Source organism: Bos indicus, chromosome 8, assembly GCF_029378745.1.
Source record: "Bos indicus isolate NIAB-ARS_2022 breed Sahiwal x Tharparkar chromosome 8, NIAB-ARS_B.indTharparkar_mat_pri_1.0, whole genome shotgun sequence".
Lineage (NCBI taxonomy): Eukaryota > Metazoa > Chordata > Mammalia > Artiodactyla > Bovidae > Bos > Bos indicus.
The window spans coordinates 23,512,073-23,527,583 of NC_091767.1; the positions used below are offsets into that span (position 1 = coordinate 23,512,073).

The window sequence follows — 15,511 nt, forward strand, 5'->3', positions numbered from 1 at the left end:
CATACAGTGCAATATTACCTATAAAAAGGAATGAAGTATTGATACATGCTACAACATGGATGAAATCTTGAAAACATTATGCTAACTAAAAAGCCAGTCACAAAAGGCCACATATTGTTTGACTTCATTTACATGAAATGTCCAGAACAGGCAAATCTATAAAGACAGAAATTAAATTAGTAGTTCCCTATGGTGGGGGCAAGGTGTGGGGCATGGGGTGGTATGGAAGGTGTGCAACTTCTTTTGGGGGTGATGAAAATGTTCTAAAGTTGATTGTGATGGTGGATGAACAACTAATATTCAAAAAGTGACTAAATTTCACACTATAAATAGGTGAGCTGGATAGTATGTGAATTATACCTTGATACAACTGTTTACATAAAAAGAAAGAAAAACTAAAGGTACTGGAGAAGGCAATGGCACCCCACTCCAGTACTCTTGCCTGGAAAATCCCATGGGCAGAGGAGCCTGGAAGGCTGCAGTCCATGGGGTTGCTGAGGGTCCGACACGACTGAGCGACTTCACTTTCATGCATCGGAGAAGGAAATGGCAACCCACTCCAGTGTTCTTGCCTGGAGAATCCCAGGGACGGGGAAGCCTGGTGGGCTGCCGTCTCTGGGGTCGCACAGAGTCACACGACTGAAGCGACTTAGCAGCAGCAGTGATTCAGAGTCTCTTTCTTCTAGTCCTAAATGTTCTTTTCCTCTGCCACCTGGTATTGCTGCTTGAGATTTAGAAAAGTATTCCTTTGATGTTGTATCTTTCCTCTGCACTATTTCTGAATTTCAAATACATTTGGTGTACTTAACACAATGCTTTCCCATACTAGGCTGTGCGCCCCTAGAAAGCTGAACATGCTCATAAATCTTTATATCCAGAGAACCTTGCACAGCCTGGCTTCAGTTTTCAATATTTTTATTTTAAAATTGATGTTTTTGGTGTCCTGCCTAGGGAATTTTTGCCCAGCATGTGCACTGCAGTGGACATAGGACTGGGGGAAGCTGTGCCATCTCTTTTTCCCTTGGTCTTCTCACTACTTCTACTCATCAGAGAATAAATGAAAAACTTGGCAGAACACTGTTGAAAGGCTGCCAACCCTTCTATTTGAACATCTTTTCCAACAGGCAACAAACTTTATGAAATTATGAGATAAACAGGATCCCTTTTACACTTACAGCCCATAAACCCAAAAAGCAAAACAATGACAGCACTTTTTAAGTGTAAAATAAAAAGTATGGATTTAAATATGATCTTTAGTCAACAAGATGGATTTCTAAAACATCTTTTAAAAGCATTCATAATAACAATATACATCAATGATTTTAAAATAAAAATTTTAAATCACTTCCACTCCTCTTAAATATTCTCCAAAGCTCCAAAGCTAAGCCTACATAGAGCAAATCCACTGTGAGGAAAAAATATTCATTTCAGACCTTCCTTTTCCTTATGGGCCCCTCATGGGTAACAAGCAGAATTGTCATATAACAAGAAGAAATGCTGCCCTCAATGAAGTGATGATATAATTGAACTGTTCTCTGTACTAACAAATAACACTGCCAGAAACTTAGGAACAATTGTTACATTACAACTTTCTATTTCATGCTCAATAAACATGGAAAGTTACTTTAAAAATAAGCTAATTATTTATATATGTTAGTGTTAGTTGGGATTCCCTGGTGGCTCAGCTGGTAAAGAATCCCCCTTCAGCATGGGAGACCTGGGTCCGAGCCTTGGGTTGGGAAGATCCCCTGGAGAAGGGAGTGGCTATCCACTCTTATTTTTTAACTTTCCATGTTTATTGAGATAGCCAATGGGAATTTGCTGTATGACTCAGGGAACTCAAACAGGGGCTCTGTAATAACTTAGAGGGGTGGGAATGGGCAGGAGCCGGGAGGGAGAGTCAAGAGGGAGGGGACATATCTACACCTATGGCTAATTCACACTGACATATGACAGAAATCAAACCAATATTGTAAACCAATCAACAATAAAAAATTAATTAACATTAAAAAAGTAAACTAACCATAAGATCATAAAATATCCATAAAACTCTAAAATATTTAGTTCAAGAAAACAATTCAAAAGAAAGGAAAAACTTTACATATGTAATTACTTCTTAGACTAATTATAAAACTTTAGAATCCAATTGAAAATGAATTATTTGATGACATATGATACTTTCACTCAATGGAAAATAATTAAGCCATGAAAACCTGTAGCTACATCAAAAATCACTCTAGTAAAATGTAAATTGAGAAGATGGAAAGTATGAAATATATGTGCAAAGAAAATACAATGGGAAAAATGGAAAAATCAAAATGGTTTTGTGAAATGTGGATGAAGGATGCTTTTATTATCCAAAGTAAATGGGATGTTATTAATGTAAAAATCTAAAGTAGGATAAAAACACTTCAAAAAGTCAGATGTGACTGAGCATGCATATATGAAGAAACATGTCAATACATCCTTAAAATATAAAATTCAACAAATAACCCATAAAGCACCAAAAATCAATCTATTTGGGCTCAAATATCTTTTTCATTAGGATCTCTATGCAAAACCTAAATAATTTGAAATCTTATGCATTCATGTATCATAAAGGAAATAGAGAAGTATGAGGGAAAGAGTTCAAACTTAATGCTCACAAAAAGACTTATCCATTTAATATCAGAACAGGACAAGGGCAATGAACAAAAAGATGGCCAGCAAAAACACAGAGTGACAGTATATGAATTATATCTCAATAAAGCTGTGTTTTTTTTTTAAGTGATTAACATATTATCTCTGAACTCAGGTAGACCTGGGTTTGAATCCTGGCTCTACAACATTTTAGCTGGATGACTGGGCAATTATTTAACCTCTGTTAGCCTCCCAGAAGAAAACAGCACCTTATCACATAAAGAGCTTTTTCGCATAAGATTAAATCATATAATAAATATAACGATTATAGTATACAGTGCTTACTACATAGAAAGCACTCAGGAAATCAATAGATGCTTACTATTATTATTATTAAAATATCTCTAATAGTTTTCCATCTGAAAGCACTCTGCTAATTTCATATAAAAATAAAGGAAATGTCATCTGTGGACAAAATAGCTAAGTGGAACATATGTGTCTTTACTTGATATTTCGCATGGATTCATAAAAAGCTCTCTTTATAGTAAATGGCCCAGAAAAGAGTTCATGATTTCCCAGTATCCTTTATTTATCCTTTGGTTATAAGGATACTTATCCAGTATCCAGTATCCTTTGCTTCTTAGAAGCAAGAAGACAAAATTGTTTTACCAATCATTCCTGTAGGAATGAAACGTAACACAGCTGACCAGGGAAGTTAAAAGCAACAGAGAAGAAAATATGCAAAGGACCTGAATAGACACTACTCCAAAAAGATACACAAGTGGCCAAGACACACGTGAAAATATGCTCAATATCACTAGTCATCAGGGAAATGCAACTCAAAGCCATATGTGATAACACTTTGTACTCACTAGGAAGGCTACAGTTAAAACAAAAAAGCAGATAAGCATTGCTGAAATGGGGAGAAATTAGAATATCCACACTCTGCTGGTGTGAACATAAAACAGCACAGCCACTTTGGAAAACAGTTCTGGAAGCTCCTTAAATAGTAAACACAGAGTAACCATATAATCCAGCAATTTTATTCCTAGGTATATATCCCTCAAAAATGAAAACATGTCCATGCAATTACATGTTCACAATATTCACAGCAGCAATATTCATAATAATCAGCAAAAATCCAAATGTCCATCAAATGATGAATGGATGAATAAAACATAAGATAGTTGCATCAAATATTATTGGATCATAAAAAGAAGTGGAGTATTGGTACATACTTTAAAGGTGATGAACCTTATAAATATGTTAAGTGAAAGAAGCCAGTTACAAAAGACAATATGTTGTCTTTCTTCAGATGGAATCCATCCTTTCAATCTCTCACTGGAGACCATGATAAATGATTAAGCAGCAATAATTACAGGTTTAATCTGACCCTATCAAGGACAAATGAGTCTCATAATGACTTTCAAAATTGAAGAGTCCATTGTCAACCTTCGGAAAAAGAGTTAACTCATAACACAAAGGCCAGGATGAGAAAGCCTGTGTGCTTAGTTGCTCAGTGGTGTCCGACTCTTTGCAACCTCGTGGACTGTAGCTCTCCAGGCTCCTCTGTCTATGGATATTCTCCAGGCCAGAATACTAGAGAGGGTAGCCTTTCCCTTCTCCAGGGGATATTCCCAACCCAGGGATCAAACCCAGGTCTCCTGCAATGCAGGTGGATTCTTTACCAGCTGAGCCACAAGGGAAGCCCGAGAATACTGGAGTGGGGAGCCTATCTCTTCTCCAGTGGATCTTCCCGATACAAGAATTGAACTGGGGTCTCCTGCATTGTAGGCAGATTATTTACCAACTGAGCTATTAGGGAAGTCCTCTTTAAATATAGGGTTATCCAATTTACTCTCTTCAAATTGTTTTTAAAAATTTCACAGCTTTAGGTTGTCTTTTCATATTCTTAATTATATTTGATAGCAAAGGATCCACAGAGAAATAGAGAAATCACTACCAAATGTTTCTGGGAAGAAGATTCATAACCATGCTGAATATTTTCATTCTTGAAACTCTTGGCAGCCATCAATGCTTCACACATGGTATCAATTAAAAGACAGAATAAATAGCTTCATAGAATTCATGTTGGCTTCTGTGGATAGCATACTGGCAAAACACCAAAAGATTAGCCCAAAATTACTAAATGTGGCCTGGCAAGGGCCACCAAATTTAGTATATTTTACAACTTTAACACACGTCACAGAACATAACAGCAGCAGCTCCACAAATAATGAACACACACATACATACACACAGCTTGGAAAGATTAAGCAAAAGAGAAAGATATATTATTACTATAAGGCCCACCACAGGGGAATAGATTATTTCTGTTTATTTAGATGAACATAGAGTTATTCATTACCAAACATAAAAAAGAACATTCTATTACCAAAATTAACAGTGATGCAGTTTCAACAAATTTCACAACTGTAGACATTTTAATATCTATAATGAAAATATGGTAAATAACACTTATTCACAACTAGTAAGTGTCAATAAAATAGTGGGTTCTTCCCCCAAACAAGAAAGACAGATGAAAATGAAGGGATAAAAAATAAGTATCAGTCATGTCTGACTCTTTGCAACCCCATGGACTAAATAGTCCATGCAATTCTCCAGTCCAGAATACTGGAATGGGTAGCTGTTCCTTTCTCCAGAGGATCTTCCCAACCCAGGGATCAAACCCAGATCTTCCCCATTGCAGGCAGATTCTTTACCAGCTGAGCTACCAGGGAAGCCCTATAATAAAATGAAGTTAACTGATTAATGGTATTGCTTTTTGACTTATGAATGCCCATCTTATTATAAAAAGGACTTAAAGAGGTTAGTATATATTTGTTAGAAGGACAATATATTAAATTCTTATCTCATTTGTAACATCTCAGTTGAAATTTCTTTGCAGTGAATATGGGATTTGGATTTTACAGCATTAAAAAAAAGAGGGGGGTAGAGAAAGACAAACACAGTAAGAGAAAGGTCTTTAACCAAGCCAAGGAAAAAAGTATTGAAGTACCAAATTAGACACAGGCCTTTTAAAATAAAATACTTAGAACATGATGCCTCACTTCTATATTTAAAATGGATGACCAATAAGGACCTACTGTATAGCACATGGAACTCTGCTCAATGTGATGTGGCAGCCTAGATGGAAGGAGAGTTTGGAGGAGAATGGATACATGTATGGGCTTCCCAGTGGCGCAGTGGTAAAGAATCTGGCTGTCAATGCAACAGACACAAGAAATGCAGGTTCAATTCCTGGGTCAGGAAGGTCCCCTGGAGTAGGAAATGGCAACCCACTCTAGTATTCTTGCCTGGAAAATTCCATGGACAGAGAAGTCTGGTGGACTACACAGTTCATGGGGTCAAAAGAGTCAGACATGCCTAAGCACACATACACACATACATGTACATGGATACTTGTAGATGGATGGCTGAATCCCTTCACTGTTCACCTGAAACTTTCTCAACATTGTTTGTTAATTGGCTATACCCCAATACAAAATAAAAAGTTAAAAAAATTAAACATGTTCTTTCCATTAAAAAGATGTTATTTGCTATATAATGAATGCTTGTACCTACCCCACTAAACTCAGGTGTTGACATCCTGATCCCCAAGGTGGTGGTATTAGGAAATGGGATCTTTGGAAGGAGATTAGGTCTTGAAGGTAGAGCCTTCATGCCAGGGATTAGTGCACCTATAAGGAGACTACATAGAGCTACCTTGCCCCTCTGGCTATGTGAAATTACAGTGAGAAGACAGCTATGAATTAGGAAGTAGGCCCTCAGCAGACAGTCAAAGTGCCAGCACCTTGATCATGGACATTTTAGCCTCCAGAACTATGAGAAATAAATAACTGATGTTAATAAGCCATTCATTATGTTATTATTATAGCAACCTGAATGGATTCAGATTGCCAAGAGTGTCTGATAGTGGGCTCAGAACCATCTTTATGAATAGTGGTTTGGAATGGAGAAATAGATTTAGGGCTACAGTGTAACAATCTCAAGAGGTCTCCTTTCAATACACAAAAAAGTATCAAAAGCTTTGGCAGGGAACTGATAGGATACCATTTATGAGAAGAAACTCAGTTACTATCATATTTTATATGAGTTTTAGGGGAAAGATGAAAAAACTACTTAGACTCTCCTTGAAGGGATGGACTATAACCAATTTTTTAGGAACAAGTTTGACATTTAAAGAGCACCTATGTGGGCGGATATTACCCATATTACTAGATCTATTTTGTGTGTAATGCCGTTTTACCCTCATTTGAGGAAACAAGGGTCAGAGGGGTTAAGTAAATCAAAGGACACACAGCTAATGACATATATACTAGGTAGACAATATGTCCTTCTAAAAACAAAGATGCTTTCTACCCCTTCAGGCAACATTTTTTATATCCTCAGTACTAACTACAGTTAACAATGATATCTTACAGAAGTGGAATAAGGAAAATCGCTTCTTATGAGTTAATAAGCACTTATAGACAACAGAGCCTTATAGAAAGGAAAGGATGGGGAGAGCACAATGGAATGACAGAAAAAATTACTTCCTATGTAGTTTCAGAAACAAGGTGATTTCTGTTTGGAAAAAATAATGACAAGGAAATACTCCCAAATGGTAGAACTATTTATTGTGAAACTAATACAATTATTACAGTGGTACTTTCCAATTCCAGATGACTGACTGAAGCAGTAAAAAACAAATTCTACCAGTTAAAAACAAGTAGATATGGTTACAGGTCAACATACATGAACCACAAATCAAAAACCTACAATAGATACCAAAAACACTAGAAAGAAACACAAGAAAACTACTAAAGAAAATCAAACCATGAGGGAAGAAACAAACAGAAGAAGTGAGCAGAGAACTACAAAACCAATTGGAAAACAAGTAATAAAATGGCAATAAGTATAAGCCTATCAGTAATCATTTTAAATGTTAATAGACTAAATGTCCCAATCAAAAGACATAGGGTGGCTGACTGACTCAAAGAAGACCTGTCTATATGCTACTTACAAGAGATTCACTTCAGAGTGACACACGCAGAGTAACAGCGAAGGGAGGGAAAAGATATTTCATACAATCAGAAACGACAAGAAAGTGGTGTGGCAATACTCATTTCAGACAAAATAGAATTTTAAAACAAAGCTTTTAACAGAAGACAAAGAAGGGCCTTATATAATGATAAAGGCATAAGTACAAGAAGAAGATGTTATACTCCTTAATATATATGTACCCAATACAATACATAAGGGGCTTCCCTAGTGGCTCATATGGTAAAGGGTCTGCCTGCCATGCGGGAAATCCAGGTTCGATCCCTGGTTTGTGAATTCCCCCTGGAGAAGGAAATGCCAACTCACTCCAGTATTCTTGCCTAGAAAATCCCATGGACGGGGGAGCCTGGCAGGCAACAATTCACGAGGTCGTAAAGAATGGACATGACTGAGTGACTAATGCTAAATATGTAAAGCAAATATTAACAGACATATAGGGAGAAATCAACAATAAAATGATAATAATAGGAAACTTTTACACTCCATATACATCAATGGATGTATATACACATCTTCTAGATAAGAAAATCAATAAAGCAACTACAGTTTTAAACGACACAATAAACCAGGTGGCCTTAAATAGACATCTCCAAGATGTTCCATCCCAGAGCAGAAATATGCACATTCTTTTCAAGTACACACGGAACATGTTCCAGAAGAGACCAAATTCTAGGCCACAAATCACAAGTTTAAGAGGATATAAATTACGTCAAAACTTTTTTTCTGATCACAATAGTATGAAACTTGAAATCAATTACAGAAAGAAAACAGAAAATAACAAATACCTGGAGACTAAACAATATGCTACCAAACAACAAAGGGTCAATGAACAAATCAAACAGGAAATGTGAAAATACCCTGAGATAGCTGAAAATGGAAATACAATTTCCCAAAATCTATGAGATGCAGCAAAAGCAGTTCTAAGATGGAAGTTTACAGTGACACAGCCCTTCCTCAGAAAACAAAAAAATCTCAAATAAACAACCCAACCGACCATCTAAATGAATTAGAAAAAGAAGAACAAAAAAAGCCCAAAGTCACCAGGAGGAAGGTAAGAATAAAGAACAGAGAGGAAATAAATAAATTGGTGGCATAAAAACAAAAACAAAAAGATAAATGAAACCAAGAGCTGATTTTTTGAAAAGATAAGCAAAATTCATATACTATAGCCAAGTTCATCAAAAGGAAATGAGAGAGGACTAAAAAAAAAAAGAATTGAAGAAGAGAAATAACAATTGATACCACAGAGTTACAAAAAATCATAAGACAATACTACAACAGTTATATGTCAACAAATTGAACAATCTAGAAGAAATGAACAAATATCTAGAAACATGCAAACTGTTAAGACTGAATCAGGAAGAAACAGACAATCTGAACAAATTAATCACTACTAGTGAAAAGGAATTTATAATAAAAAAAAAATTCCCAGCAAAGAAAGTCCAGCATCAGAGGGCTTCACAGGAGAATATTACCCAAAACATAAAGAAGCGCTAATACCTATCCTCAAACTATTCAAAAAAACTGAAGAGAATGAACACTCACAAATTTATTCTACAAGACTAACATTATCCTTATACCAAAGCCAGATAAAGACACTACAAAAAACAAAGTTTCAGGCCAATAACTTTGATGAATATAGACACAAAAACCCTTAAAAAATTATTAGCAACTTCATCAAATGATATATAAAAATAATCATATACCATGATCAAGTAGGATTAATTCCAGGAATGCAAGGATAATTTAACATTGGCAAATTAATGTGGAACACCACACTAAGAAAAAAATAAAAACCACATGATCATCTCTTTGAGTGATAGTCGCTCAGTCGTGTCCAACTCTTTGCGACCCCATGGACTTGAGCCCACCAGGCACCTCTATCCATGGAATTTTCCAGGCAAGAAGACTGCAGTGGGTTGCCATTTCCTTCTCCAATCATCTCTATTATGCAGAAAAAGTATTTCACAAAATTAAATATCCATTCATGATAGAAAATCAATTCATGATAGAAAAATCTCAAAGTTGGTGTAAAAGAAATACATCATAACATAATAAAGGTCAGTTATTACAAACCTACATCACACTCAATTGTAAGATGGTGAAAACTAAAAGACTTTGCTCTAAATTAACAGATGAATGTAAAAAGATGTGGTGTGTGTGTGTCTGTGTGTGTTTGTCTGTGTGTGTGTGTATATTCCAAATATACATAATGGAATATTCAGTTCAGTTCAGTCTCTCAGTTGTGTCTGACTCTTTGTGACTCCATGGACTGCAGCACGCCAGGCCTCCCTGTCTATCACCAACTCCTGGAGTTTACTCAAACTCAAGTCCTTTGAATTGGTGATGCCATCCAACCATCTTACCCTCTGTCTTCCCCTTTTCCTCCTGCCCTCAATCTTTCCCAGCATCAGCGTTTTTTCAAATGAGTCAGCTCTTCGCATCAGGTGGCCAAAGTACTGGAGTTTTAGCTTCAACATCAGTCCTTCCAATGAACACTCAGGACTGATTTCCTTTAGGATGGAGTGGTTGGACCTCCTTGCAGTCCAAGGGACTCTCAAGAGTCTTCTCCAACACCACAGTTCAAAAGCATCAATTCTTCTGCGCTCAGCTTTCTTTATAGTCCAACTCTTACATCCATACACGACTACTGGAAAAACCATAGCCTTGACTAGACGGATCTTTGTTGCCAAAGTAATGTCTCTGTTTTTTAATATGCTGTCTAGGTTGGTCATAACTTGTCTCCCAAAGAGTAAGCGTCTTTTAATTTCATGGCTGCAATCACCATCTGCAGTGATTTTGGAGCCCCAAAAAATAAAGTCTGCCACTGTTTCCCCATCTATTTCCCATGAAGTGATGGGACCGGATGCCATGATCTTCATTTTCTGAATGTTGAGCTTTAAGCCAACTTTTTCACTCTCCTCTTTCATGTTCATCAAGAGGATCTTTAGTTTTTTACTTTCTGCCACAAGGCTGGTGTCATCTGCATATCTGCGGCTATTGATATTTCTCCCGGCAATCTTGATTCCAGCTTGTGCTTTATCCAGCCCAGCATTTCTCATGATGTACTCTGCATATAAGTTAAATAAGCAGGGTGACAATACAGCCTTGACGTACTCCTTTTCCTATTTGGAACCAGTCTGTTGTTCCATGTCCAGTTCTAACTGTTGCTTCCTGACCTGCATACAGATTTTTCTCAGGAGGCAGGTCAGCTGGTCTGGTATTCCCATCTCTTGAAGAATTTTCCACAGTTTATTGTGGTCCACACAGTCAAAGGCTTTGGCATAGTCAATAAAGCAGAAATAGATGTTTTTTCTGGAACTCCTTTGCTTTTTCGATGATCCAACGGATGTTGGCAATATGATCTCTGGTTCCTCTGCCTTTTCTAAATCTAGCTTGAACATCTGGAAGTTCAAAGTTCACGTATTGCTGAAGCCTGGCTTGGAGAATTTTGAGCATTACTTGACTAGCGTGTGAGATGAGTGCAATTGTGCAGTAGTTTGAGCATTCTTTGGCACTGCCTTTCTTAGGGATTGGAATGAAAACGGACCTTTTCCAGTCCTGTGGCCACTGCTGAGTTTTCCAAATTTGCTGGCATATTGAGTGCAGCAGTTTCACAGCATTATCTTTAGGATTTGAACTCAACTGGAATTCCATCACCTCCACTAGCTTTGTTTGTAGTGATGCTTCCTAAGGCCCACTTGACTTCACATTTCAGGATGTCTGGCTCTAGGTGAGTGATCACACCATTGTAATTATCTGGGTCATGAAGATCTTTTTTGTACAGTTCTTCTGTGTATTCTTGCCACCTCTTTTTAATATCTTCTGTTAGGTCCTTACCATTTCTGCCCTTTACTCAGCCCATCTTTGCATGAAATGTTCCCTTGGTATCACTAATTTTCTTAATGAGATCTCTAGTCTTTCCCATTCTATTGTTTTCCTCTATTTCTTTGCACTGATCGCTGAGGAAGGCTTTCTTATCTCTCCTTGCTATTCTTTGGAACTTGGCATTCAAATGGGTATATCTTTCCTTTTCTCTTTTGCTTTTGGCTTCTCTTCTTTTCACAGCTATTTGTAAGGCCTCCTCAGACAGCCATTTTGCTTTTTTGCATTTCTTTTTCTTGGGGATGGTCTTGCTCCCTGTCTCCTGTACAATGTCACAAACCTCCGTCCATAGTTCATCAGGCATTCTATCAGATCTAGTCCCTTAAATCTATTTCTCACTTCCACTGTATAATATTTAGGGATTAGATTTAGGTCATACTTGAATGGCCACCTGATGCAAAGAGCTGACTCATTTGAAAAGACCCTGATGCTGGGAAAGATTGAAGGCGGGAGGAGAACGGATGACAGAGGATGAGATGGTTGGATGGCATCACCGACTCAATGGACATGGGTTTGGGTGGGCTCCGGGAGTTGGTGATGGACAAGGAGGTCTGGTGTGCTGGCAGTTCATGGGGTCGCAAAGAGTCAGACACGACTGAGCGACTGAACTGAACTGAACTGAATGGTCTAGCGGTTTTCCCTACTTTCTTCAATTTAAGTCTAAATTTGGCAATAAGGAGTTCATGATCTGAGCCACAGTCAGCTATTACTCAGCCATAAAAGAGAATGAAATTCTGTAATCTGCAACAATGTGTATGAATTTAGAGATTGTTATGGCTAGTAAAATAAGTCAGACACAGAAAGATAAATACACAATGTTATCACTTATATGTGGAAATTAAAAGATAAAGCAAACAAATGTATGTAACAAATTAGAAACAGACTCACAGATACAGAGAACAAATAAGTGATTCTCAGTGGGGAGAAGGAGAGGGGATGAGGGAAGGTAAGGGGATCGGATTAAGAGGTACAAAATACTACACATAAAATAAATAAGCAACAAGGATATTATTGTATAGCACAGGGAAATTTAGCCATTATTTTTTAATAACTTAAAGGGAATATAATCTATACAAGTATTGAATTACTATGCTGTACACCTGAAACTAATATATTATAAATTAACTTCCATTAAAAAAATAATAATAAAGCTACTTACAAGACTGCATAAAAATATTAAAAAATTTAGTATGGTCAGTGAATGGCCTTTGATGTAATTACTACATTTCTCCAAAACATTAAAGATTCCCTTTGCTGTGCTGTACTTTTGGAAGCAGTCTAAAGTTCAGAAAATGATTTAGAGGCTCAGTTCTAACATTAATCCATCCTACCCAATATGATCACCAGGAAAGGAAGAATCTTTTGCCAATCTTCAAGCCAACAAAAGTTTTTGCTATCTATAAAACTGAGATACCATGTCAATTTCCTCGCCTCCTCTGCTTCTAAAGCTCTCTAATCACAGAACCAAGAAGCAAATATACTCAAGATTTCTTCTATAAGCATTATTCTTCATTTTATATTATCAAGAATAAATAACAATGAAGAAGAACCTAAAGTATGGTTTTCTTTAGTCTCTAGAGAACGTCTACATGTTTCAAGACTCCCCTTTACAGAGAATTTGTAGACAATCTTGCTTCACTCTACTGAACAAAGAAAGATCTCTGGATATAAACATCTGACTTTCAGTTATTAGAATTTGTCTTACATCCTTTCAAGCACAATGCCTTGTAAATTATTTTCTTCCAAATTATACAAAACAATTTTAAAACAATTCAAAAAAGCCCACCTCAGCTTGGCAGAGTGCATGAAGACCTTGTAACACCAAGGCTGCTGGAGTAGCTTGGTCAGGCTTAGTGCACTCATTCAACACCTGGGAAATAGCTGCCAACATATCTGCACCATGCTGATATGGCCTATAAGAAATGACATTTAGACACAAGATTAAAGTCAAAGAGCTATATTACTACTCCAAGGTCTTTTGCCCGAATAAAAAACATTAATGCTTTTCTTTACCCTCATGCTTGTTAAACATGGACCCTCAACAGATGAGGGAGCCTGGTGGGCTGCCGTCTATGGGGTTGCACAGAGTCAGACACGACTGAAGTGACTTAGAAACAGCAGCAGCAGCAACAAATAAAACCATATGCTTTTTGTTTTTTCAAAGATTTGCAACTTCATCATTTCTGCTATAACTTCAGGCTAATTTTTCATATTATTACCCCAAAAAGAAGACACTTATTAATAAATTTTATTCTCCCTGAATCACAAAACCTATAGTCTGTATTCTGTGTTTTCACTGCAGGGGCATGAGTTTGATCCCTGTTGGGGAACGAGTGTCCCACATGCTGCGTGGCAGAGCCAAAAAAAAGAAGAATGTGACGGAAAAAACCCTATTGTCTGAATCAATAAAAACTCAAGTCTATAGTAGTAGTGAAAAGAAATGACTTACCTTATTGAGATCATCAGTAAAGCCAGGGTTATGAGATCAGAAGATGACTGATCATAGTAGTGTTACAAACTTAGAAGGTTATGCCTATCATGATGGTGACAGTGTATGATGATAAAGTTAATAATAATAATATGAACTATAACTGAGCACTTATCTCATGTCAGGAACTGTGCCAGATTCACTGACTCTTCTTCCTCTCATTCCTCTATTGCACATACATTGTGCTATCTCTAGAGTGCTTTTAACTTCATAAAGAAACGCTCAGGTCTGCATTCCTTATAACCCCTCAGTGATATATTTCTCTCTACTTAACAAAATGTAAATTAAAAAACTGCCTGGTTGAATTCCGTGAAATCCACCAATGGAAATCAATTAGCAAAAATGGAAAATTTTGATAGGATCTTGAGGTGGTAACCGACAGGTGCACTAAATAAGTTTTTCACAGACTCTGATCTGGTCTGATATTTAACCTCTCCTGAGCCTCAGCTTTAAGTATGTAAAATTAAAATGTCGGCTTTCATCTCTTAATTTTTTCCATGCCAATACCTCAAGAGAATCTAAACTCTGAGATCTTGGGATACATGTGTATAACTTTTAGACCAAGTGATTTTTTCGTGTTGCCAAAAGGTTGGAGCTTAGAAAACAGGCAAAACTGCTAAGGCTTAAATACAGTCTAATCTGAGATTTTACCTAACACATGAATCATCTGCATTATCAGCATCCAGGCCAACTCATTCATTGTAAAGCTTCAGGAAGTACCATTCGCAGTGTCATCATTGACAAAAGTGAGGATGATGCTCTAAGAATTCTACAGTGCAGTGGTTCAATCAACATGAAACTGCAAGATTACAACCTATTTCAAATGCGTTAAATCTATTTCCTCATTAAAGATTTTGACCTAACTCAAGAAAATAGAAATCTGATGAGGTGGAGCTCTGCTTAGTGTTATTTCAATCTTAGGAACTCCTGCCTAGCTATTTATCCATAACCTAGAAGAGCAGCAGCATCTCCCTACTATCCTCAAGTCTTTTTAAACCCCAGAGCATATACAAGAATTCAAGATCATTTCCTTCCCTGTAATATTTCCCAACAATTAATTCCATTCAATGAATCACAAATAAGGCCATCTCTATTTACATCTTATAAAAGTCAAGCATAGGTTTTTAAGGAATCTCTATACTGTTCTCCACAGTGGCTGTGTCAATTTACATATCCAGCCATAGTGGAAGAGAATTCCCTTTTCTCCATATCCTCTCCAGCATTTATTATTCATAGATCAAAAAAAAAAAAACAAGCATCACATAAGGAGACTATAAGAAAGAACAATTTGACCTATAACCCACTGCTTAGGTTTTAGGAATTGATATATAGAAAAATACAAAACATAATATCTTGTGTTTTATTACAACATTAAATTATTATCCAGAAAAGGATATAAATATCTGCTAAACCTAGATATAAGACTAGACCTGAAAAGACATGCCTGCTACTCAA

General features: G+C 36.8%; 1 protein-coding gene across 4 annotated transcripts in view; it reads right to left on the bottom strand.

Annotated features, from left to right (window-relative positions):
- FOCAD (focadhesin) overlaps window positions 1-15,511 on the bottom strand; it is a 302,497-nt gene that overhangs the window by 145,326 nt on the left and 141,660 nt on the right. For all 4 annotated transcript variants that reach the window (XM_019965885.2, XM_070794470.1, XM_070794471.1 and 1 more), the window contains one exon: window positions 13,355-13,481. In XM_019965885.2, coding sequence (XP_019821444.2) covers window positions 13,355-13,481 — 127 coding nt within the window. The remainder of the gene's footprint in view (window positions 1-13,354; window positions 13,482-15,511) is intronic.